The following is a 27,640-nucleotide window of genomic DNA, read 5'->3' on the forward strand; positions in this document are numbered from 1 at the left end:
CTTCCACCTTCCTTCAGCTCTGAAGGCAGTGTCACCGCCAGCAGCAGTGCAAAAGAGTGGCATATTGAACAGCTGCTAGGGTGTAAGATGGATGCCCTGTCTCCCTCAAACCTCAAGAGTTATTCATAGCTGTGGGTACAATCTGCACAGTAAGGGTTTTTCCCCCCTAAAGCTTCTCATACACACCCAGAATACATTCAGTGCCATTTCCCTCCCTCACCCAGTTAGGGAACCTCTGCTCTACATTAAAATGGAACTTTTGGCAGTTAATATATAAGTAAGCTCTGCTGTAAGAACTCTCAACTTCTTATCTGTATGAACATGTCACCTACCTCAAAAGCAGGTTCTCATAAGATCCACACAAGAAAGAGATGTAAAACATGTACTATCTCACATAGTAAGACACAAAACACAACTCGAACCATTTGTATGTTTAGATTTTACACCTTTCCTTTAAATTTCATGAAGTGGATGAGTTGGTACTATCTAACTAAATACAATTTTGTGATTTGTGTATTTGACTAAAGTGCACAGAACCTGGCCAGAATACCAAAAAACAGACATACAAGCTGGACTGCTTAGTCTGTGAAAGAATTGCAGTCAATTTTTACTGCATCCAAAGTAAGTTTCCCTCCACAAGAAAACATTGGCATCAGAACAGAAGTTGCTGGGAAAATGGAGAAGGATTTGCATTCAAATTCATTGCTTTCTTCATTCGTGTCCATAATGGGAGACAATATGTTTGAAGGCAAATAGTTCACAGTCACGTCTGTAAGTGGATTGGTAAGGTGCTCAGAAACCGTTTGAACTTGCTCTGTTTCCTCCAGTACTACCTTTTTGTACAAGTAAGGCAGGTGACACTTATAATTGTCTCCATCATCTGGTGAGCTGGGGGCCAAAGGTTTGTACTCAGAGTTCTTTTCAGTGGATTCCTGTTTCTCGACCCTGTTTTCTATTGTTTGCCAATCATGACCTTCACTGTTTTTAAAGTTGTTGAAGCTGGGTATGTCCTTGAAAGCCATTGGTTCCCTTTTTATGAAGACTTCCTCTACTTCTATAGTTTCAGGCTCTTCAAAACTGCTGAAGTAGCTTAGGAACTGATTGGAATCTAAGTTCAGCTTATCCTGATGGGTGAGGAAAAATATTAATTATTCAGATAGTATCTTCCACCTTGTCAAAATGCAAATAGCTTCCACACAACATCCTTTCTAATACTGCTACTCCTAAAAATAAGTTTCTGCATTGTCCTTGTATCAGGCTGATATGTGATAATCTTAACAGGCCATAAGATTCACAAAGTAATTTCCTGCAATCAGCCCACTGATAATAAATTCACACTTTTTTTGTACCAAGAGATTATGGACATGTATGGCCAAAATCATTTTTAAGGTGAGCTTGACAAGCTTAGTATAAAAATAATTTGGAAAGGTGACTTACCTCTACAGAGGAGTACTTTTTAGCCCACGTAGAGTTAGCTGGGTCTGGAATGGCTTTTCTGTACCACTGAGGTACAAGGACAGAAAGGAGTGAGCATAATCTACAAACAAATTGAACATGTTGGCATTATAATCACAATTGCTAATTCCTGCAAATTTAATGGCTTCAAACTATATTGCATACACCCTCATGTTTAAATCTGACGTATTAAATTGGGACACCACACAATGCCGAGATACCAAATAATCAATATTTTACTCAGTGTAGACTGCTTTAGTCTGGACCAGTAGAAATTCCAGCCTGCCAGTATTTGGTAATTTGCAATTTACTTTGTTGGAACCTGTATTAAAGCAATTTAGTTTTAAGATCAATCTGGATAAAACTGTTGTGATGTTGACTGGTAGGTTCTCAAATTCTTCGCTTTGTTAACATCTGTGGCTGCTCTCTCAGCTGAGGGCACCTGCCAACCTACACTCAGACGGTTTGCAAACTCAGGGTCTTGCTATTTATTGCTGCTCCTGGATTCCTCAGATGGCAACAGTGACAAGAAATCTCTTATTCAGTTTTCAACTGGCCAAGACATGCACTTTTTCCTCTCTGATGTGGACCGCACATCTGTTTACCTCAAAGCTTGACTATTGCAGAAACCTCTGCCTTGAGTTGACCTTGAAGAAGCTAGTCTGGAATGCAGCTGTTTGACTTGTCCAGGTAAACAGGAGCACTCTTACACCTGTGCTCTGTCCCAACTGCCAGTGACTTTCTAAACTCATATATGACCACACTGAACCCTAATGGAAGATGCATCTCTGTCCAGGCTTTCCATTAGATGGACTTTCAATTTAAACCATGTAAAGTGTACACTAATATTGCATGATGTACACCCCTACAAGCCAATAAACTGTCTCTTCCCATCCTGCTCCTAGTTCTGGGATGTAAAAAAGGGTCCTCAAGCATGTTTGTCTTAGCCCCAGTGACTCTGTGCAGAGCACCTGACAAGGCTGAACTTTCACCTAACAGTGTAACAATAGCTTCTAGAGGCTCCAGTCAGGGATTGGGGGCCACGGTGCTAGGCACTTGTGTGTGGGTATCTAACCCCCCCTGCCCCAAAAGTCAGTTCCTGCCCCCAAAAGCTTAGAATCTAAATTTCTGGCCAGTTCTATTAGGGATTGTAGTTCAACTCTACATTCTGGGCTGCTGTTTTCATATCCTATCCTAATTCTTCACAGCTGCAAACACTACTCTTGCTCCTGTGGCCAAGAGGACAAGGGACTGTTTCTGAGACACTGATTCTGCATCATAATTTACCACAAAGTAGACAAAACACTGCAAGTAGCTCCCACCTGTAATGTATCACCTCTGTGATGCTGCTCCCTTAGAAGTATAGGAATTGCCATACTACATCAGACCAGTAGTCTGTCTAGCTAGTATCTGATAGAGGCCAGCAACAGATGCTTCAACAGAAACTCATGCAGTAAGCAGTAATGGAGTGGTCTGTCTTCAGGAAGTTTCATCCTAACTCTGATAGTTAGAAGTTGTCTTATGTTCAGAAGCATGAGAGTTACATCCCTTCCATAGCTCTTGTTTTCCATAGCTCCTTACTAAGGTAATGCTGGATATTTTTGTTAACCATATAGACTGAAATTTGCTAAGCTGGAGGCCCAGATAGTGACTCTTCTGATGTAGCTCCCAAACTTCGTTGTCTCTGCTGTTAGCATTTTGTGGTGGTCATTGAGTCAACAAGCTAGTATATAATCTACTTTGCCTTTTAAATTTAAGTATATCTTAAAAAAAAGTGGACCCTTCAAGTTTTTAAATGAATTAAATTTGGAAGGTAGCTGATATAGGGAAATCCTTGTGGCATCAAAACTGTTCTGTAACCTCAGATAATTAGAGAGCTCTTCTGTTCTATGACCTATATTTTGTTCTGGTCTCTAGACATCTCTTATTTCCTTGGTGTGTGTTGCTTTATGAAGACAAATTCCTCCTCCTAAGAGTTTTCAGTCTAAGGGCTGGATTGTGTTCTCAGTGAAGTTAACAGGAGTCTTGTCATTCATTTCAGTGGGAGAAGGAGTAGGTCCTAAGGGTTAAACTTGAAAAAAAAAATTATATATAGGGGCTCTGTGCGCATTCTCAATTGGTGCATTTCTGAACCTGCATCTATTTACATGTACAAATACCTAACTTTGTGCTCTGTTTTTATTTAATATCATTTATGCATTTTGTTTGGCATCTTATAAATTTCAAGTAAAATTTCAAAGACGTTTAGAACAAGTTGTAAAAAGACATGATTATACATTCTAAAGAAAACTCTACTTTATTTTTGGAGTTCAGATATGATCAAAAAGAATTCACTTACGCTTTTTGAACAGATTGCACAAAGCAAATGCAGGTTGAAATGCCAAAGAAGATGCAAGCAGCCGAAACAATAATCCATTCAGAAGCACCTGCAAATCCAGCAAATCCATGTTGATAAACAGCAACAATCAGGGTTTTAAATATGCTAACTCAACTGTGTGGATGGTTTAACTATGATAGTCCTGGGGTATGCTCTCTTGCTCATAAACTAAAAAGAACTGAGTACATTTAAGAACTGGAATTTGGCACTGCTGAAATGCTAAGAAAAAAGAGTACTTTGTAACAGGGGGCTCTCCATTTGGCAATTTCACCCAAGACTGTCTAATATATGCAGCCCTTTAATCTTTGTCTTGGGCCACTGCACTTAACATCAACATATGCAGCAAATAAACCTAGAGTCAGTAAGAGGGACTGTGGTAGCGAGCGCTAAGCTAGGCAGAAAAGCTTTTAAACAGTAAATATACTATGCTGTATCTGTGAAAATCAAAATTAGAGCTGGTCAGGAATTTTTCTGACAGAATATTCACTTTTTGCAAAATCATAATTCATTGAGGGAACATTTTGATTTTGCTGAAGTTTTTAATTTTTTTGTTAGGGAAACTGAAATGAAATATTTTGGTTTAGATCGATTCAAATCTGAATACTTCAGTCTGTCGAACTGAATCAAAATATTTCATTTAAGGTCAGTCCAACATGAATCTGTGTCTGCCTCAGCTGCCACAGTGCCTCATGGGAACTGTACTTGGGGTGCCTCATGCCCCCATTCGCTACAGGCCAGGCTCCCTACCTGGACATCTCCCATGATGCACCATGGCCTCTCCTCTGAACTGCTGTGGTGCATGATGGGAGTCACATAATCACTGTACATTGTAGGAGAGCTGACAAACCAAAATGAAACTTTTTGATATTTACTAATCACAATTTTTCTGAACTTTCTGTTATATGTGTAAAATTTTGTTCTTTGACTTTCTGTCCCAATTTGGGATGAAAACAAATTTCAAACTATGGGAATTTCCCATGGGTTGGAAAGTCTGATTCTACCAGCTCTAGTCAAAAAATGTAAAAAGGGGTCTGACTTTGTAACTGGCATTACAGGCATAATTGTGTGGAATACACACACAAAGAGAGAAAATTCTGAATATAGGAAACATCTGAAATAGCTGAGAATTACAGGAATTCAGAAATAATACTATTTTATTTTATTTATTTACTGGAGTCAGTGGGAATTTTGCCATTCTCTTCAATGTGAGCATAATCAGGCCCTACTTTATCCCTAGCTTAAATATGTAAGTAGTAATTTGAGGCCAATGGGACTGTTTACATTGAAGTCTGTGCCAAAACTCCTATTACCTTCAGTGAGGTCAAACTTGCCTTACTCATGTGAACAGTCCCACTGGGCTCAAATTACTACTTGCATATCCTATTTGTCTCTACAGATGTCTTGGGGGAAAGTGGGCAATTGGAAGAAAAAAAACACATGCACAATTTTATAACCAGCTGAAAATATCTGATTATTTACTCTCTGTAAGGATTAACGGGAGTAGGTACAATCCAAATCTGTGTGAAAGGGCTGGGACAAGGGATAGGCTAAGGTGTCTTTCTGCTGGCTCCTCACACAAAGATCTTAAGATGAAGCTATTCGTTACTTTCTAGGTAAACCAGTTCCTCGTTCCCAATAGGGCTTTCTCCAGCCATGGTTGAAGCTGTCATCCACAAAACATAGTTCACACCATGCTGCAGGTTTTTCATTAAAAATGAATTTCTGGAAGTTTCTTTATGGATGACTGAAAAGAGGGAAAAAAAGAGAAATCAACAAAGAATGCAGTGTTTTTATTTCTCTTGTTTAATTCTAAAGAACTGAACCATCAATTCTCCATCTCACTTCTTGCTCCCTCCCTCTCCTTGTTCTCCAAATCTTGTCTTCACTGCTTTCTCCTACTCTTGGCTACCCATCTTTATTTTTCTTTATGACCTGTGCTCTGAACAGGCTCCTCCTTCACCAAGTGCCCTGCTTTCTCCTCTAAATCTCTGTGCAGCTTCTTTCATGAAGCTTTTTCAACCCAGATCTCTGTCCCCTTTGCCCTTTTGAATCTGAGCCATTGTCTTGTTATCCTATTTGTCTGAATTAGATCATATGCTGCTCAGGGTAGGGACTATGATTGCTATGTTTGATAAGCACTAAGTATGCTTAAAGGACTTTGTAAATAACCATGTCCTGTACATAAAGAATTTAACAGTACCATTTTCTGCCCTACTTTAACTGGTGTGATTCCTAAATTGTAAAGGAACACTAAGCATAGATTAGTAGTGTTCATATTTGAGCAGCTACTTTTACTTTCTATCGGCTGCTCCTGCAATGAGCTCCAAGAAGGATGGACTCAAATTCCCATTTGGAGCCCTACTTCAAGTCAGTGCAGCTCCATGTGGTCACAGGGGTCTGCTTATGCAGCATTTGTAATAGGACACGGTGGGGCAGGTTTACAAATTATATAAATGTGCTTTCATTTTTTACCCCAATGATTAAGGCTATGATTCTGCCATGGAGGTCATGGATTCTGTGACTTTCCGGGACTTCTTTGGGGGCAGGACTGGAGCAGCTGTCAGCCCCAGGGCTGCTAGAACAGCTGACTAGCGGCGGCCAGCCCAAGCCACTGAACAGCTGACAAGCAGGCAGCCCCAGGGCCACTGGACCAACTGACCAAGGGCTCAGCCCCATAGCCTCTGGAGCAGCCGTCCCCTGGAACAGTGCCGCAGGAACAGTGGTGGGGCTAGAGCAGTTGCAAGTCCTGGCAGCACTCTGTCCCTCCTCCTCTCCTAGGTATTTTTAGTAAAAGTCAGGGACAGATTGTGGGCTTCCATGAATTTTTGTTTATTGTCTGTGACCTGTCTGTGACTTTTACTAAAAATCACCTTGCTCAATCGGTCCTTCAGCCCTTGTATAGTTTGCACCGATCACAACACATCTGCCATTCTTCTCATATCCTGGCCTCCCTTCTCCATGTACGGCCATGTCTTTTCACAATAAAATCTTCCCATCTCTTTGGAGGTCAGCCGAGTGGTCGTTTCAGTTCCCATGGGTACCACTCAGCAACAGCTGCAGTCCATCGATTGTCAGTGAGCCTCACTATATGCCTGACCCATTGCGTTTTACTATGCCTGCTCTCAATAACAACGTCTTGCACTTCACTCTGCTGTCTGATCACTTCTTTGGGAACTCGGTCGCGGACTGAAATTCCCAGAATTCTTCATCGCCCTCTCCGTGACAGACAGTTGCTGCTCCTCTGACTTCATCAGCGTCCATGTTTCACTGCCATACAACCTTGCTAGCAGTACTGTTGAATTGAAGAGGCTGGTGAGTGTTGCCTTGTTGATTTTTTCCTTAGAGAACATCCTCGATAGAATTGGAATGCGCACCAGCCTGCTTTCTTTCTTCGCAAGAGTTCACCTTCCTGATTGTGGAGCATGTTAATTTCTTGGCCCAAATAGACATATTGCTCAACTTCTATTTGTTCTCCCTTGATTTGTTATCTGGGTTTTTGGCAAGGTATCAGACTGCATAAATTTAGTTTTGGAGCAGTTAATTTTCAGTCTGACTTGCTGCTTTTTGTGTTGAGTTCTTGCAGTATTTTCTGCAGTTTGATAGTATTTTCGGCTATCAACACTTACTAAAAATACTGTGACAAAATCTTAGCCTTACCGATGATTCACTACTAGTTTTTCTGAATGTAAAAAATCCCTGCCTGTAGCTCCAAATGGATCAGAAGCCCCCAGATCACAAAGTGGTCTGTTCACAGGATTAGGAGCTAGCTAATAGTTGCTCATTGAATAGATCCATAGTGAGTGTTCTATATCTAAGCTTTTATTATTTTATTAAATCTCATCAAAATCCCTGTGGTAGCAAAACTATTCCTCAAACTGTGAACTTGGATGTAAATCAGTGCAGACGGTGGCATGTTTTCTTCTAGCCCAGTGGTTCTCAAACTTGTTCTGCTGCTTGTGCAGGGAAAGCCCCTGGTGGGCTGGGCTGGTTTGTTTACCTGCCGCATCCTCAGGTTCGGCCGATCATGGCTCCTAGTGGCCGCGGTTCGCTGCTCCACGCCAATGGGGGCTGCGGGAAGAGGCGCGGGCTGATGGACGAACTGGCTGCCACTTCCAGCAGCTCCCATTGGCCTGGAGCAGCGAACCGTGGCCACTGGGAGCCGCGATCGGACGAACCTGCGGATGCGGCAGGTAAACAAACCGGCCCGGCCCGCCAGGGGCTTTCCCTGCACAAGCGACGGAACAAGTTTTGGAAACTGCTGTTCTAGACAATAGCGATCTTGTACTGCCCCATTACAGCAGTACATGAACACCTCATAATCTTTTAATGTATTTATTCTTTCAACACCTGGTGAGGGAGGGGAGTAATACTGGCTTTTTTTTTTTTTTTTTTTTTTTTTTAACTGACAGGATGTTGAGGGACAGAGAGGCTAACTGACTTGCTCAAGGTCATACAGGAATTCTGTCAGAGCAGGCAACTGAGCCTACATGTCTCAAGTCCTAAGCTAGTGCCCTAACTGCTGTCCTTCTCTGTGTTAGCTATTTGTGTAGAAATAAACTGCATTTACATAAGGAAGAAAACCAACTGGATAAAGCACAGAGGACAAAATTAAAAACTAAACTGGCTCCTATAAAATTACTTTAAAGGTGAATGAGAGTGTGTGGGTTTTTTTGTCTGCTTCTTTCTAATATATTTTTAAAAAAGGGCCTGAATGCATTTTCTCAGGAGGCTGTTGGGAGTAAGGGGGCCGGGGGGGGATTGCTTTTGTTTATTTTTTAAGTGGGAAGTGGTTTTTGCTTTTTTTTTTTCCTCTCTCTTTCTTAGAAACAATAAATCGTCTCTCTGTCTGTTGGCAGAATTCTTGGCTGCCTCAGAAATGTGAGCTGGGAGGGTTCTCATTCCATAATGTAGGAGCCAGCTGGCCAAATCCTTATCCAAGAAGTTTTCTCCAATTCTTTAGTTAAAAGGGGTGTTGTTAAAAAAGAAAAAAATCCATAGTTTTAAGCAGTGACTATAAACTGCTTCCTCTCTCAGGTTCCAATTCTGCAAACACTTACATTCTTAACTTCACTACTATGTACTGTCCCATTGATTTCAGTGGAACTACTCACAATAATAAAGTTAAACTCATGCACAAGCAGCATCAAGGTCTCAATTAGGTTTCGCTTCCTTGGTATCTCTGATGTCATAAACTTACTAGTTCTCTGGTCACCCAAAATACCTGGGTAGATAAGACCTGAATTTCATTTAAAGAAAGTCAAAAGAAACATGTCTTCTAGGCCATCTTCATACATACTTAATGAGCAGAAGACCCACCCCAGCATCATGGAGATACTACAGGCTGAGATTTGTGGCCTTCCCACAATGATTAATTGACCTAATCTTACCCACAGGTGCTGTCAATAAGAAACTTGAGAGCAGAGAAAAAAGTGGGATTCAGGGTTTGTTTTGTTTGGTTACAGTGTAAAAGGTGAGTCTATATATGGTTTATAGCCGAAAACAGAATCAATAATGAAAAGAAGCTATGTAAAGACAAAGATGTGTGACTGGGGAGAAGATACTTGAGAGACACAGTGTTCTAAAACAGTAAAGGACCTTGCAGTTGAAGTGATGCAAGTAGGAGTAAGGAGAACAGAGGGGCATGTGTGGCTGCAACAAGGTAAGTTTTTTTGTATTAATCTTGAGAACCAAGAAAACATACAGAAGATTTAACACTATTGTGGGTGTAGTAAGACTTATTGCAGTACAATGATTACTAGATATTGCCTGATGACTGGATATTTTTATCCTCTGCATGTCACTGGTTAGTGGTGAAAGATCACCCTTGCCTCAAAAGATGTTTATGAGATGACATTTTGAAAGGCATATTTGTGTTTTAAGAACTCTGTTGTTGCGGTGCCTGGATACAATTGAGAAAGGAATCTATATGGGTTTGTCTCTTCTGAGAGGGCGTGGTGGATATAGGAATTACAGTGTTCATGGGATAATAGATGATTTGCACAATAAGAAAGTGGTGTGTGTGTGTATGTGTGTGTATATGTACTGCTTAAAAACTTCATTGGTATGTGTATATCCTGCATGATTTCTGGGTAAATCTGTTACCTTATCCAATCTATAACTAAAAAGGACTACATCAATTACTGTTTAAACAACTTTAAGTAGATAATTCAAGAGTAGCAGTTTGCACAGATATCAAATTGCATTAGTTTATTCTACTTTCGTCTTGCTAGTACAAGTGACACATTTTTTAAAAACTGACTCTCCAGTCCCTTCTGCAGATATTTTTAGTAGAGAGGGGCCCAAACCAAAACCTGGAATCTTTGGCTCCAAACTCTGGGGAAGTTCAGCTCTGGAGCCAAGCCTTGTGGCTTTTGGGCCCACGTGTATCTTTCTGAATGCGTTTTTTCTCTTACCTAGAACAATGGGGTTCATATTTTCAAATGTCCTGTACAAGAACAGGGTTTATGTTCTACTTATTTTTTGCCAGATACCTACCATAAACTTTAGGGCCTTCCTCTGAGTTTTTCTTCTGCAAGTATATTTTGTAGCTAGTGATACAGCCCATTTGCTGGTGGCCTGGAATTTCTTCCCATGAAACCCAAACACCATCTCCTTTTACTGCTGTATAAACCTGGGGGCCAGCTGATGGTGCTGCAAAACACAAGATTTTCTTTTAAGGACAAATGTTTAGGCTAGTTTAAACAAAACGTCTCAGACTGAATAGCCAGAGCTTGCCTTCCTGTTTCGAGTATCCTCTAGCTGAAGCCACTTGCCCAGTTCTGTTCCTATAAAGTGCAAATACGTTGATGTCATAGCACACATCATGCTTTATGTTCTCTGAAACGAGAGAGATTGGATATGTGGTCAATTGAAATATTATTAACCCAACTAACCATCTAAAGTGGAGACTAGTCTTCAATTTTATTGCATGTATTCTTCACACTGAGCAAGAGGCTCTTTATGTTCTCCTCTCTGGCAGCTTTGCATCATCTCTCTGTTTGTGTAAGTAGCTTTAATGTTTGTGAAAGATGTCAAGCTAACAGTCCTGAAGACTGAAGTCCTTTATATAGCCATGGAGTGGGTACAGCACAGGCCACCACAGTGGAAGAAAAGTCAAAAGTCTGAGGAAAATCTCTTCAACCATTTTTGAGTAATGGGAAAGCAGAGGAGGAAACAAGCTGTTACACGGTTCACAGCTTTAATATATATGATAGATGGCTGCTGTAGCAAAGCCAAATTGGAAGCAGTGCCAGTGATGGCCTCCTATCCCACATTCATAACCATGGAATATGAGCACCTTCCCACTAGAAGGGTCTCTGGGGGTTGTGAGATGCTGCTAGTAACTCACTCTGCTCCTGGAGAGTACAAGATAGTAGTAGCATGAGCTTGCTTGTTGTTTTCTGATCTACTTCAGAGACAGCACGGTCCTTACTCCTGAAAGGCCCAGCCAACAAGGTACAGTCCTAATACAGTATATTAGAAAGACTATTTATAGCTGTAAAAAGCAAAGTACTAATGCCTAGATGGTCCTTCAGCATACTTTGTACTGATTCTGTGGTACTGGTGGGATTAATGATAAAGTTGCCTTGTTAATCTGTTTGTGTTCAGACTTTGTGTAGCACTGTTCTTAAATCATCTGGAAGGACTACTACTTATGGAATAAGAAAAGGAGTACTTGTGGCACCTTAGAGACTAACCAATTTATTTGAGCATGAGCTTACGTGAGCTACAGCTCACTTCATCGATGAAGTGAGCTGTAGCTCACGAAAGCTCATGCTCAAATAAATTGGTTAGTCTCTAAGGTGCCACAAGTACTCCTTTTCTTTTTGCGAATACAGACTAACACGGCTGTTACTCTGAAACCTGTACTTATGGAATGCGAGAGAACTGACACAGAACAGTCCATTTACCAGTTACAAACATACAAGGAGTCACTGACAATCTTAGTTGCGCTAGGTTAGACTATTATATAGCAGCCACTAAATATTTTTTAAATGCTTTAAATACTGTAACTGTTCATCTTGGTCTAGTAGAAATTAACAGTGAATCAGATGGTTCCTAACAAAGAGCTTTCTAATTGGAAGGAGAATCCACTTCTAAACTGTACAATTACCTGATATTGTTGTCGACAAATTGGATACTGGAATTTTTATCCAGTTCAGATGGGGTTCAGGGCTACGTGTCTCTGCCCATTCCACTATATATCCATTGATGAAGGCTGCGGATTCAACGGGAGGCTCCCAACTGACAAAGATGCTGTTATTCCCCATTGGTTTAACAGAGATGCTTTGTGGAGGAGGTAAATCTTAAAAAGGAGGAAAAAAACACACAAGTTGCCTGTTACACTCCCTTAAACAATATGACTTATTTGAATCTGTTACTCATGGTCTGTTGTATTTTGACTTGTGAGAGGACACATATCCAATCTACTGCAGTTGCTGCCTTTCTTCATCTTAGTGCTACACGGTGTACAGAATCCTTCATCAGAGGGAAAAGCTCTTTGTGCTAGTCTGATTACAACTAAGCTGCTAAAACAATGGGGTTTGTTCGTTTGGCTGTTTTTATTGCTATCTTGTATCATGGTACAGCAACCGGAGCAGTGCTAGCTTTACACCTTAATCCCCATGGTCTTCACATGGCTTCTACCTACCAACCATTCTAATAATGCCCATGCTTCCACCAAGAGTCTGGAACATGTGTGATCCACATAATAGTAAAATTTTGCTTTCAGACACAGGGCCACATTACTCTCTTCTGCAGGGAAAAGCTGTGGGAGGGAAGCTGGTGACAAAGGTGGGTTAGGAAGTTTCTGTTTACCACTGAAGTATGACCATGCCACACATCTGACCTTGGTACAACAAACATGGTTGAGGTGTGTCCACGCAGCTGCTTTTTTCACAATACAGCCATGTATCAACTGTCTCTAGCCATCTCAGGCAACCTAAATAAAGAGGGCCTATATCAACACATTCTCAGCAGATATGCCGTACTGTCTCAGCTGGGGAGAGAGTGTCTAGAAACAGTAATGCAGAGCAGAAAAAGCAACACGTGGAGTAATGCACCCTGTGAATATCCTACTGCAAAGTTAGGACAGGGCCCAGTAGGGGATCCTATCAATAGTTTAAAAATAAGCATTACTCCTGGGCTACAAGAAGGCAACTATGTGCCAGCCTAGGCTTCAGAGAAGGATGAAACCTGGCTAGCTGAGTCCAGCTGCTGAATATTAACCATGATACGTGGACACAATGTGCTTAGAGCCAATCATATTGCTCATTAATTACAAGCTCTGACAAATTATAGCATAGACAGCAAGCTTCATAAGCACTAATCTTAACTGTATAAAGAGGTAACAGGGCTTTGAATGACCTTCTAGTTTAGGCTGCTGTAGCACAAAAGCTGAATACTTCAGAACGCAGAGTTCTGCTCTGTTCAAAAGCAAGAGCCAATATTTCTCGTAACTCAAGCAGTAAAGGTGTTACCTAAAATACTCAGATCAGTAATGATCAATGTTGGAGGTGAGTTTCCTTTTGAATTATGAGCATAGACCATTATGTTATAATCCACCTTGGGGAGGACTCTTGTGTAGTGGGTTTGTGTGGTAATGGTCACGTTTGTTGTTCTAGGACTCGTCTGGTTTAGTGCTTGAAAGTCCAGTATGTAATGCAGGATCTTTCCTCTTGCTTCTGACTTGCTCATAACCTACGAAGAAATATACTGTATTACTTTTCCCCATTATTTTCCTGGCAAGATCACAAATATTCAAAAACAGGAATTTGTCAAAACTGTTAAGAGCACCTTGCGCTAGCACTGTTCAACTGAAATTAGTTAACTGAAGTGCTTCAAGAGACTTTGGAAAGTTTTCACATCTGTTCTTGGATAAAGATGTTGTTAGCTGTCTGAGAACTACACATCTTACCAAAAGCTATGGCTAGCAGTTCACAGGAGCGTCTGGTGCCTTTACAATAGCCTGTGCATAATGCAAGTACAGTATAGAGGTCAATATAGTAATAATTAACTCAACAGTAAAAGGTACAATGCCTAAAAAAATTAGCATAAACAAACATGCCAGCAGAAGAGGCTGTAATAACTGATGAGGAATCGTGTCTAGAAAAATATATGAATTCAGATCAAATATTTGGAATATAATTGGGGTGTTTTTGTTTTTATATACATAAAGGCTTTTCATATTCAAGATTACCAGAGCCTTCTACACAGTAACATTCTGTTTCTGAGAATTCTGTAATTATGAAACAAATGCAGCAGCTATTAAAGAATCAGCATTGGATGTTAGAAAAGATATTATGAAGACTGGAGAAAGTTTACGAGGATCCTGCCATTTTCACTCTATCAAAAACAGCAATGAACTCTTCCAGCAGATACAAACAGAATGAGATACAACAACCCTGGATGACCTTGTAAACTGGACTAATAGTAACAGGATGAAATTTAATAGTGAGAAGTGTAAGGTCATGCATTTAGGGATTAATAACAAGAATTTTAGTTACAAGCTGGGGATGCATCAATTAGAAGTAACAGAGGAGGAGAAGAACCTCGGAGTATTGGTTGATCACAGGATGACTATGAGCCACCAATGTGATATGGCCGTGAAAAAAGCTAATGAGATCTTGGGATGCATTACGCGAGGTACTTCCAGTAGAGATAAGGAGGTTTTAGTTATACAAGGAACTGGTGAGACCACACCTGGAATACTGTGTGCAGTTCTGGTCTCCCACGTTTAAGAAGGATGAATTCAAACTGGAACAGGTACAGAGAAGGGCTACTAGGATGATCCAAGGAATGGAAAACCTGTCTTATGAAAGACTCAAGGAGCTTGGCTTGTTTAGCCTAACCAAAAGAAGGTTGAGGGGAGATATGATTGCTCTCTATAAATATATCAGAGGGATAAATACCGGGGAGGGAGAGGAATTATTTAAGTTCGGTACCAATGTGGACACAAGAACAAATGGATATAAACTGGTCATCAGGAAGTTTTAGACTTGAAATTAGACGAAGGTTTCTAACCATCAGAGGAATGAAGTTTTGGAACAGCCTTCCAAGGGAAGCAGGGGGGAAAAGACCTATCTGGCTTTAAGATTAAACTTGGTAAGTTTATGGAGGAGATGGTATGATGGGATAATATGACTTTGGCAATTAATTGATCTTTGAATATTCATGGTAAGTAGGCCCGATGGGACGTTAGATGAGGTGGGATCTAAGTTACTAAAGAGAATTCTTTCCTGGGTATCTGGCTGGTAAATCTTGCCCACATGCTCAGGGTTCAGCTGATAGCCATATTTGGGGTCGGGAAGGAATTTTCCTCCAGGGCAGATTGGAAGAGGCCCTGGAGGTTTTTCGCCTTCCTCTGTAGCATGGGGCACGGGTCACTTGCTGGAGGATTCTCTGCTCCTTGAAGTCTTTAAATCATGATCTGAGGACTTCAATAGCTCAGACATAGGTGAGAGGTTTATTGCAGGAGTAGGTGGGTGAGATTCTGTGGCCTGCATTGTGCAGGAGGTCAGACTAGATGATCATAATGGTCCCTTCTGACCTTAATATCTATGAAAACCCCTACTGTTGAAGGGAAGTGTGCTGGTGAAAGCCCCATCTACTGATGGAGAGTGCTGCAATTACACTGACACAGAATCCTCCCAAAGTAGCATCAGGCTTACAATTTTTGTTTTTATATTTTTGCCTTTGCATCAAAAACTGGGACTTCAACTTTTGTTATGTACTTTTGTTATGAACCTGCTATCTTCAGTTTTTTAAAGAATCCATTTAGATGGCATAGGCATATCTTGGGTTTTTTTTTTTAATTTATTTATATGCAGACACTAGAGCGATCAAAGGGACACTACTCTGTAGCTTAGATACCAAATTACAATCTGACAACATTCTCTAGTTACCTCATTTTTATTATTGTTCATAAGCCTGTTGCAATTTATACAACAAAATATACAGCAAAGAGATGTGGGCTGAAGTTCTATGGCCTGTGTTCTACAGGAGGTCAGGCTAAATGATCATCTAATGGTTTCTTCTAGCCTTAAAATCTTTGCCAAGATAAATACTAATTCTATGGCAGAGAACCTTAATTATATAGTAATCACAGAGCAATCTCTCTACCTGTCTATGATTTCTACAGCTTTGCAAAACTTTTAGCTCTTAAATGAACTATTTGAGGTGCAATTATACCTTTAAGGAAACATCCTAGGCAACTCAGTAAGGCTGTACAAACCACTATAGGTCTTATCCCTGCTACAGGATTTTATAGGTTGGTTTCAAATTATACAGAAAGGTCATCATTCTGTTAAATTACTTTTCCTTAAGGGAAACAAATATATAAAACTTTAATCCAGCTTTCCCTCTCTGTAGAGGAGAAGAATGGAAAGCTGGTATTTGTGGGACCTGTGGTAAAACAATGGCTTATGTCCTGGGTGGTGGTTCCATGGAGGCTAACGCATTTTGTTTCCCAGAGCTGTGTCCGTAAGCTAACAAACCTGAGATCAGCAATGTTAGCTGACTCCATTCAAAAACCCAGAAAAACAATGCAATTATTTGCTAGATAGCTTTGTGTGCATCTAAAATAACCCACTGTGTTTCTGCTTCTGCTCAAATGCATCTTCTACCAGGTAGCTACACATAATTAAAGTAACGCTTATGGCTAGTATTTTCAAAGGAGTTTAAGGTAGTTAGGCACCTAAATCCCATTCAATCAGATCAGTTCACCGGGAATTGGTCACCTAACTCCTCCTCCTTTGAGAATCCCCATTGCAAAGTTGTGCCATTAGCTGCTACCTTAGCTTCACTTCAGTGCTGAAAGGATCTCTTTTTTTTTTTTTTTTTTTTTGAGAAAACTATTAATTAGATGCTGCTATCCAGGGACAAGGAGAGAGGGAGGTGGAAGTCCTGTCACTGAGAAATATAAAGAAGAAAAATCGCTGCTCATGTAATACCTGCAAAAAGATATTCTACCTGTGCTCCCCCTGCTGTGGAAAATTACTAATGAACACCATCTTGGGATCTGTGACAGTTCTGGAAACACTGATTAGAACAATAGAAATAGTAATTCCTAGATCTGTCTGTCTGCCTAATGAAAGAAAATGGATTCTTGTGCCTCCTCATATACAATCTCCCTGTTGTAAGTTTTTATAATATGAACATACTACGTGTGGGCTTTCGCTTGTCCATTAAAGGCTCGATTTCAAGCCCACTGTCCTCCATGTAGTCTTTCCATACAAGCTTTGAATCAGGCCCTAATTCAGCATCTCCTCTGATGGCAGCTGGGAGAGCTGTCATTGCCTGAAAAAATATACCAGCACATCTTTCCTCCTTTCCAGGAAGGGGTACAGTCTGATGTGCGTGTATTCCTTATGAGAATAAAGAATTGGAAAACAAACTCAGGAAATCGGAATGACTTCAAGAACAGCTGCTGTGCCTACCAATCGTCACTACTGTGGTCTGTCACTAATCTGAATGACAAACTATCTGTTTGTTCAGTGCTTTTCACATCTTCCACATCTTGCTTCAGAAGCTCAAGCTGCCTATTTTAAGTAACTCAGCCACTGTTCCTTCCAATACCCATTTCAAGGTGAGGTAACGTTTTTCTGATTCAGACATCTATTTATAGTAATAGTCCTCTTTGCTAGAAAATGACACTCGTATCAACAACTGTCCTTTAATAACAAATTTTCACTTCCTCCAGTTTCTGGAATAGAGGTAGGAAGGAAGTACAGGAACACCCTAAGCATTATTTGAAAGCTTATTGAGACTGGTTAACTTAACTCATTATCAGAAAGTAGCTGGTCAGCGGTGGCACTTCATGTTGGAGAAGGCCTGAATATATTGCTTTTAATTAGCAGAAGCATATTTGTTGTGACTAGAAGTAGCAGCTACTGTGTCAATAACTTACCAAATACAAAGGAAGTGTTACTACTTCATATAACACAAGGACCTGGGAGTCACCCAATGAAATTAATAGGCAGCAGGTTAAAAACAAACAGAAGGAAGTATGTCTTCACACAGCGCACACTCAACCTGTGGAACTTGTTGCTAGCGTAAGTTGTGAAGGCCAAAACTATAACAGGATTAAAAAAAGAACTAGATAAACTCATGGAGGACAGGTCCATCTTGGCTAACAGTCAGGGCTGCAACCCCACGCTCTGAGTGTCCTAGCCTCTGATTGCCAGAAGCTGGGAGTGGATGATGGAATGGAACATTTGATGATTGTCTGTTCTGTTCATTCCCTCTGAAGCACCTGGCATTGGCCACTGTCAGAAGACTGCATACTGGGCTAGATGGACCACTGGTCTGACCCAGTGTGGACATTCTGATGTTCTTAAATTTTGAAATGCCCCATGAAACTTTCTGCATTTTAGAAGATCCTCAGACTAAGATGATATAAATAACACCACAAAAGATATTTCAAAGTATGTCTCCCCACAGCAGGGATGAGAGTTGAAATGTTGGGGAGGAGGATGAGAACATGGGTATTGTCTCTCCTATCTCTGTGGAAGGAAGAGGGAAGTAGTGATGAAGAGCATTCCTTTTAAAGGAAAGGGGTGGGAAACCCTAGCTGGGACACTTTTACTCCCCTGATCAGGTAGTGCTACTCGTACTCCATCCACTGGCAGGAAATGTTGGAACCCCAAAAACTCTTCAGCCAGGAACTGGCTCCTCTTCCTCCTCCCTCTTCACATTCCCCTGCCTGGTGAGTCTTTTGCTGAACTGATCAAAGAGGAGAAGAAAACTCACAGGTAGCTGGATTTCCTCTCCTTCTTGGTCAGTTCCCTTAAGAGAGGCAAGGAGGTAGCGCTCTCTCTCTGCTCTTAGCAGGGGAAGAGCAGCTGTGTTTTTCCTTGCTCTGAGACCTTTCTCTTCAAACACATGGTAAGACACAGTCCCTGCTTCAAACTTAACTATATGCCTTTAAATTCACTTAGATTAGTAAAATCTTACCTTCCAAAAGAGCATGATCTTCTGTGTTTGGGAGTCCATATCCTGCCTTATGTACCAGACATCTAACAACCCACTTGGCACTGGTTGGGGGAGAAAAAATGTGTAGAGTTTATGACTGCACTTTGATACAAATCTGCAAAATGTTGAAAGGTATGAGGGAAAACAAAATTAAACTGAAACAGAAATGTTTTTTAAATTGCACAAAACCATGCAGCCTGGAATTCCTTTTGAATTTTTCATCTATGTATGGTACTTAGAGTCTAGGGTGAGAGGCAATTTAGAAATGTTTCTAGATGAATGGCAATATAAGTACTACGACAGGTAGGTTATGTTAGTGGTGTGATTAAGTACAAAAAACCCAAGATTCTAGGGCATCCACCCAAACCATAAAACTCAGATACATTCTTAAGACTACATCCTGCCATCACTTGATCTATAATAAAGTGCTAACAAGATCAGCTGCTAATAGTTGCATAACACTTGGAGAGAGTATACCGTTTCAGCACTAAACCAATTAAACTTGTGGTTATGCCACAGCACTCAAGCACTGGATGGTTTTTTTATTCTTACTGGCGCAACATCTGCAAACTTTTCTGTGACCACTCAAGACAGATCAACAGCTCCATAGATAACATTCTGGTAGGGTTTTTCTTGTACAATTTATATCTATTTGTGACTTACTTTCTTGGCAGAAAGAACACTTGTTCTAAGCTTAATGGGAATATACTGTTACTGAAAATAATAAATGTTCATAATAATTAGTGGTGTCAAAACTTGCAGTTAGCTCAAAGAAGAAAAATGTTCATGAAAGACCTTTTAAGATTTAGCAGAAATAAGATATCTGATAAGCTTTGGCTAAAGTTTTTAACAAACCCACAGTAGCAAAAATCAAGAAAATTGAGTGTGGAGAATGTCCACCAACTTTTGGTCTATGTGCTCAGGTAGTTCAAAATCAGAAAAGTAGCAAGATAAGAAGAAAACTAGTAAAACAAAAGATACTACAGATTGGTTCTTCAAAACTGATTTCACTAATGTATGCTTAAAGAAAAACACCAAACTCAAATAAGAACAAATTGTTACTAATAACCCTAAAACAAAAGCAAGGAGCTCTTGGACAAATCTGACTGGAATGTGATTGGGACTGCATGCAAGGAGGAGATAAATTCTCAATATAAGCAATGCTAAGAACTGTTGCCCGTGATCACCTGTAAATCTCCCACAACCTTATTAATCTTAGCTAAAGGAGGGAAAAAAGTAGGATTTAGTTCTCCCAATTCTAAGCATTATTACACAGTGAGAGGGGTTGTTTTTCTTTCTTCAAAGAATCAAAAATGAATTTATCAAACTCAAATATTCCTCCTTCAAGGCTATTTTCACATACATCCTATACAAGGTGCTTGAATGAACAGAAATTTCAGAATGGTGCTTAAATATAACATGTCCCATGGCAGGACCAGACCTGTAGAGACCTGAAAATAAGTAGCTTTTTAAAAAATGCATTATTATATTAAAAGCAGAGCTTTGAATTCTGTACATTAGTTACTTTAGGTAGTAATGTAGCCATTTTGTACCTATGACTTCTCATTCACTACTCCCATTGAGATCAGTTGTAATGAGGCTAGAGCATACTTGTTGATTAGTTTGAGATTCTTATTTCACATTTAGCTGGGAAAAAGACACAATGCTTCTCCCCGCCCTAACTGAAATCCTAACATTTAACTGAAATACTATAGCAACCCAATGTGCGTACAAAGGGTTACAAGAAGGAAATTGTTAGTGGGGAGAAAAGTTCACACTTCTCTCTTGCATCAGTCAATGCTTCATACAGAAACTGATGCTGTCAATGGTGGTAAATTGCATGAGTCACAGTCAGATCCAGTAGGTTTTATAGTAACTTACAAATATATCAAAGGTATGTGTAAGATCAAAGGAGTTGGTGCCAAATTAACACAACTTTGGGAGACAAACTTCTGAGAAGTTTTCTTCTTTAAGAAGAACTGAAAATCCTGTACTATGTGAATTTCATAGGGGGTAATTTGAAGTCAAGCAAGCAAACACATGACCTGATAGTGAGCATCACACATCTTATATTAAAGCTGGCACAAACTGATTAATACTAATTGTCTTTATGGTCTTACTATGTGTTCCTGGAAACTGTCACCTATTCCTACAATATGGAATAGTGGCAACATCTCCTGTTCACCTCATACTTTACTGTGTGTTTGTTTGACTGTCAGAACACATGGCCAGATTATGCTCTGTTACAATAGTGTAAGTCTGAAGTGACTCCATTGACTTCTGGATAGAGCTATTGAGAAATTTTCCAACAGAAAATGCCAATTTGGTTCAGTCAAAATGTTCCACAGAAATATGTCAAGTTAGTTGAAACTGACAACAGAAACCAGGCAGGTTTCTAATGGAAGCCTGCCTGGATTTCCTGCCACCATTCTTGGCCTCTTGGAGACCACCTGGTAGGCTGATCGGTAGCTGAGAGCTTGAAAGTCCTGGCTTTCAGGGGTGCAGCTCCTTGGCAACCTCTGCTCTCAGGCTTGTGGCTCATTGGCAGTCTGGGCTCCAAGGGTCCCCAGCTCCAGGGCAGTATGTCAGGCAGACAGCCCCAGAACCAGGGCTTCCAGGTTCTCAGCTCCTCAGCATTCTTAGGAGTCCTGGCTCCTGGGCTCCCTGCCTGTGGGCTCCTGGGCTTCAAGAGCCTTGGAAACATTTCAAAAAGAAAAGCTGAAGTTTTATTTCATCTTGATAATAAACAACGTTTTTGGAATTCCTGTTTTGCAGGAAACTTCAGAAATTTAATTTTTGTTCCATTTCCAAATGAATTATTTTTTCTGACATTTTGGAATTTCCCAATGAACACGAATTCCAGTTTCCGACTAGCTCTACTTTTGAATTTACATGGCCGTAACTGATGATAGAATCTGCCCCACACTTTGCATTTGTTAATATTAAACTGTTCTCAAACAATTTCTAAATACATGTTAAACAATGGATTAATGTGGCAAACTGCATATTTTATTACCTGCTTCTGGAGTCTGTATTCGAAATGTGCTCCAGTCACTCCATATTCCTCTGTTAGGGTGAAATTTGCAGCAAACCTGAAATTCATACTCTGTATGTGGCTTCAGATCATGTAGATTGTATCTTGTAGAATTTAAAGTTTCAACCTTTAATTGCATTAAATGTAAAGCATATGTAATGTTAAAACTTAAGAGGAAATAAAGGTTGAATGAAGTAATGCTATGAATTATGGATAATTTCTATTCTGCTTGAAGCCTGTACTTTTACCCAGGGTTTTCAGAACCCAAAGCAGTGGTAACTTAATGGTCTTTTTTCGGTGGTGTCAGGAATAAATCAATGGGGATAGCTCCTCCGTTTGATAAGTAATTGGTACAAACAAGAGTGCTTTTACCTAAAACTACCTTTTTTTTTTAATTATGTCTTAATATATACTGTTCCGAGTACCCCAAGCCCAGTTACCCAAAGTCTGAGATGATCACCAGTCAGGCTTCCGGGAGCCCTTCTTCCGTCTGATTGGGAGTTTAGGTGTCAGCTCCTTGCCTGAAGACAAGTTTCCTTGAACTGCTCCAAGGCGTATTATTTTGTCTAACATTTTATAGCTAACTTAAATAAAGCACATAACTCATAGTGACTCCTAGTGTGTCACCATAGTAACTCCTGATGGCTCACTAATTTTCTAGTTTTAGCAAACTGCTCATTACTGTAGTACTGTCAAGTTCTGGGGTTACTTACTGAAATATGAATTTGGGAGTTACAACTATCCTCACGTAGCAAAAAAAAAAAATAAAATACAATGCTTAAAACCAATGGCAAACTAATTCAGTGCAACCCTGAATAACCTTTTCAAAAAGAAAAGTGTAATGAATATTTTGGCTTACAGTTTTCCTACAAAATTCTATAGTTAATAACCTGAAGATAACAAACTCTTCCATTGTTCACAAATTCTGTTCTCAATACTTTATATGATTTGTACTTTTTTAAAAAACCCTAATGTTTATTTGAGGTCCAACTTGGATCCTGTTAAAGTAAAAGGAAAAACTTCTATTGACTTCAATAGGAGTTGGATGAAGCCCTTCTTCAGCTTAACAAGGGTTGTAGTTTATATCTTGTAACTCTGAAAGCATAATTAAAAAATTTCTGACTTTTGCTGAGGTGTAGCAAGTTACTTAATATATGTCTGAACACAGGGCTATGTCAGACATGAGGGCCCTGATCCTGAAAAGATACAAATAAATATTTGACTTCACTGGGGTTATTCATATGCATAAAATTAAGTACATGAATACGCTCTTGCAGGATTAGGGCCTCACATGCAGAAAACTTCAGACCAAAGATGGTGTTTATGATGGATGTTTAATTTAAAGTTAATAATTTCTGATATGGATTATTGCATTATCCTAAATATGGTGCCAACAAGAAGAGATGCAAATTTGAAGAAATAAAACCTGGTAAAAATAATTAAACAAAACCAAACATCAATGACCAGCTTTTTTTTTTCTTTCTTGAAAGAATTATTACCATATTCCAGGAGTGACTGTTAACCGATCGATATCTTAGTCGAAAGCTTTGTGTCTGTTGTTGATCCTGCCACAAGACAGTGCAATTTGTTTCAGAAACGTTGTCAAATTTCACTAAAATATCTGTTGGAGAATGAGGTTTCACTAAAGCAAAGACCCAAAAAAAAAAAGCCAGTTAGATATGCAATGTGATTAGAAATAGTTGTGTAAGATATGATGGAATATAAATTTCCAGTAAATTTACACTGGGTCGCTTGCTTGTTTATTCATTTATTTAGATTGCTGTTACTTTACAATAAGAGCCCCCATCCAAAGCTCTGGGTGCCTTTGGCAACCTTTTGAAATTGATTCACTAAGGCATATATTGGTATATTCAACCTCTTCTTACCAGCTCCCTAGATCTGCTCATTTAAGAGACAAGTAACACTTACCTATGTCTATCAACATAAATGTAAAGGGTAGGGAAGAAGCATTTCCTAGTCTATTTGAGGCAGCAACCACAGCTGTATAATTGGATTCAAAATTCAACTTGGTCAGATTCAGTGAGCCGTATTTAGGATTCATACTTTCTTCTGCAAAACTTAAGCATTTTGTCTCATTTGTTAGCCTAGAACAAAAGATAAACCTGTGATTAAAATCTTCAACACACACTCTGTGGGCCAAATCCTCAGATGATGTATATTGTAGTTTCAACTGAGTCATACTGGATTATGTCAGCTGAGAATCTGGCCCTAAAGTTCTTCTTTGAACAACAAAATATTATTAATATGGGGTTGTACTGTTCAATTGCTGGGCAGTTCTGCCTGAAAACAGATGGCACGGTCTGTACATGACGCAGCATTTATCTGTAGCTTCTAAAATGCCTAAAATATCATCAAAGCAATGGAAGGTTTTAAAGTAAACAAAATTATACCAAGATGATAGCACAGGGCCCATGGTGTACTTTTAAAACAAAATTATTTCAAAAACTATACATTTCTTGCAGCTTAGAAGGAATCCAGGATAGGTTACTCTTGTAACGATGGGGATAGCAACCTACCTCGTATTTCTTTACAACAGTGAGATACACGCTTTCCTCCTAGTCTATAATCTACTTGTATACCCTCTTATCAGATTAGAGACTTGAAAGCAGGTTTCCATTATTTATACAAGCACCATTGCTATTATGGCAAAGAGCACAGCATGATAGGTGCTCTAGGAGGACAAAATGCCTTGTTGGTGTCCAAAGCCTGGTTGGGCAGCAGCTGAGCCTGTCCCGCTGGGATGTAAAGGATGATACGAATACACCCCAACTCCATGGCAGATTTGGTACAGCCACTTGGGTGGGAGGAGAGTTTCTGTTAAGGAGTTTCCCACCTCCCGTGCATTTTGACTCCCTAAATGATCTAGTTCTCTTCCTTTCACATACCAAGGTAGCCTGTGTGGGCTGAGAACAAGCTCCCTAGGTCTCCACAGCAGGATATAGGGAAACCTATATCCCTCCCTTGGAGTCAGTCATGGGTCCTCAATAGGATCAGAGAAGAAAGTTCCCTCCGGTCCCTGTGTTTGAGCAGCAAGTTTGGGGAATATATTTCAGAGCAATGGCCACTTTCCATTTCCCTAGCAGAGTTACATGGCAGAGATACAAGCTATAGGTCTCTTAGTAAAAGTAATTTCAGCTCATGCCATAACTGGCAAGAAAAGAAACTCCCCTGGACATATATTAGGACACTGGATAGTTTGAGAACATTCCCTAGGAAGGGGCAAGCTTAAGCAGCTGTTTTAATACCAGTTCCGGTATTAAACATCCAGTTTCAAGGGGGAAGCATGTCTAGAAATGGGGTATAGTCCCTGCACCTGCCCAGCCCAGAAGGTGCTGAGGTAATGTGGTGCTGCATCTGCAGGGAAAATGTGAGCTGAATAGGCTCCTTATGCAACTAGACTCACTTTCATGAACTTGAGTCATATACTGTCTCCATTGTGCTTCTCCCCAAATGGTTTAAACATAAGACAACTGACTTTTTTGGGGCCTTAATAAAAAGAAATAGGCCTGCCAGAAATAGTAAGTTTTCAAGCTATTATTCAACTGTAGGTTTAAAAGAACCTTGTCCATCAGTTACTTACTGTACCACATAGGTAGTTTCTATGTGAGTAAGTCTTCCTTTATCCCAAGTGCAAGTAAGGTTCCCATCTCTTCCATACAGAATACAGGATACATTTCCTGGCTGGTCTGGAGGATCTGAACAGACACTCTTGTCAATATTTGAGGTAAACACTGGTAACAGAGGTAATAAGAAACCCTCTTTGACACAGTCTTGAGTTTTGTTTTGTTGCCTTTGTTTTTAAAAACAAAGAATTTGGGGTTCAGGCTGTCTTTTTACCTAGCTCTTTTATGGGAGACTGGCTTTTTACTTACTTAGAAGAACAAATTAAAGCCTTGATTTCTACAAGCTGTTTTGCATGGGCTGACCACTGTGCGGAGCCCCAGTGAAGACAATGGGATTCCACATAGATGCAGGGGCCTCAATTTGCACAGCCTGGATAGGATTGGGGCCCAAAAGCCTGCCTACAGCAACTGACAACTGCTCTTCAAAAGCTTTCTTTCCCCATGAGACAAAAGAGATGCAACCCAAACCCACTTCAGGAGTATTAGCTCCCATAGGCTACTAGAAACTCTGTGGGATTCCCATTTCACAGTTTCTTATTCACAATAGGATTCATAAGGGAACTACTGGGAGTTTGTGCCCTGAATCACAAATCTTGGGGATCCACTGGATTGATCAATGCCGAGACCCTATGTCTGCATTTTGGGGAACCCTGCACCCTCCAATGGAGGAATCTGTTGGGGATTTTTCCATCTACCACTGCCTTGGAATCTTTTGTCCCCATCACACTAAAAGGGGCATTCCACTGAGGAGGGTGGGAGAGGCACAAACATTAATAAAGCCTCATGTAGTATTTTACAAAGGGGGAAGGGTCAATGTGTATACAGTGGGCTGGTGATACATATGTCCAACCCCTTCCCAAAGTAAAGCATATTATACTACAATGGTGAATGCCCACATATGCATAGGGGGAGATCAGTGTATGGAGGACCCCGAGGCACAATCTGGCCCAGATTAAATAATTAACTAACTCTGACTATAATAACCTATCCATCACCCAATGGACTCACTAAAGTAGTTATCCCACTACCACTTTGATGTGCTTCTCAGAGGTACATCACAGCTGATATCCTAAGAAGTGTTAGAATAAGAAATAGGAAATGGCTTCTCCTTACTTCCAACATAGATGTCAATTCCACAGATGATTTTTCCATTCGATTTACATTTGCAACTAAATGTATGTCTTCCATATGCAAGGACTATTTCAGACTTATTGAAAATTAGCTCCTTGCATTGTTCACCCTGTTTTAGCTGGCATGAGAGGGTAATGTTTGATCCAGGAAGGACTACAGAATCTGTGCTAGCAATCATGTCTCCTCTTTTGCAATTTTCTACAATACAATGGGAAAAACAAACAGTATAAATACTCACATGATCCCTTCTTAAGAGTGTGCAAAGCCTTTTGTTTGAAATTTCCTAGAAATGTATCAGTATTTATTGCAAAAATTTATAAAAGGGGTGAAAATCAGTGCAAAAAATTAACTTCAGTTTTTGGATAAATATCAGGGTTAATACTGGGGGACAGGAGGACAGGGGGAAAAATAGCAACAGATTACTGAGCTGCCGTCTCTCTTTCCACAGTGGGGAGCTGGGTCCAGGGAATTCTGTTTTTTGAGGACTTGGGATGCATTTGTATGCACGTGCATCCTTCACTACATTGCTTTATTTTAACAGACAGCATCACATTTATACTTAGACTAATTTATACATTTATAATTTACACATCTATCTAATGTAAGGTATTGGATTTTTTTTACCATAATCAGTATTTTCATGTAAAGTGGTCTAAAATTTGTGTAAAAGTTGTTGATTTTCAAAACAAACAAACCAACCCAAGTAATAGCTTTTCTAAAACTTCAGAATTTTTGGAAAAAAATCAGTTATAAACTGAAAAAGAAGGGCCTTAAGTATAGGGTATTTTACAAAGCGAAGGAGAATCCTCCACCATAATCCAGTTTATGATTTGTGCATGGCACTAAATTTTCATTGATTTAAGGGACATCATGAATGAAAGCCAACCTACTTTCTTACTGAAAAAAGTACAATCCAAGGAGCCACCTGATAGCTGAACTTTATTTATCTTCTCTTTTAACAAAAAACACTATGCATATTGGTGAAATAGCAGCAATCATGCCCCTATTGAGGTGAATGGTAAACTTCCC

At 39.9% G+C, this 27,640-nt stretch overlaps 1 protein-coding gene across 1 annotated transcript; it reads right to left on the bottom strand.

Moving 5' to 3' along the window:
• Nucleotides 1–13: 13 nt before the first annotated feature.
• Nucleotides 14–27,640, bottom strand: IL12RB2 (interleukin 12 receptor subunit beta 2). Its single transcript, XM_077824546.1, has 15 exons — nt 27,502–27,640; nt 26,594–26,809; nt 25,438–25,552; nt 23,766–23,941; nt 23,336–23,478; nt 21,819–21,963; nt 18,785–18,864; nt 13,312–13,531; nt 11,946–12,137; nt 10,568–10,669; nt 10,328–10,483; nt 5,439–5,576; nt 3,794–3,881; nt 1,438–1,537; nt 14–1,124 (listed from the first exon to the last, which is right to left on the bottom strand). Exons 2-15 carry the CDS (start codon nt 26,787–26,789, stop codon nt 579–581), a joined length of 2,397 nt encoding a protein of 798 aa, XP_077680672.1. The 5' UTR covers nt 26,790–26,809; nt 27,502–27,640; the 3' UTR covers nt 14–578.

This window comes from Eretmochelys imbricata, chromosome 8, assembly GCF_965152235.1.
Source record: "Eretmochelys imbricata isolate rEreImb1 chromosome 8, rEreImb1.hap1, whole genome shotgun sequence".
Taxonomy (NCBI): Eukaryota; Metazoa; Chordata; order Testudines; family Cheloniidae; genus Eretmochelys; species Eretmochelys imbricata.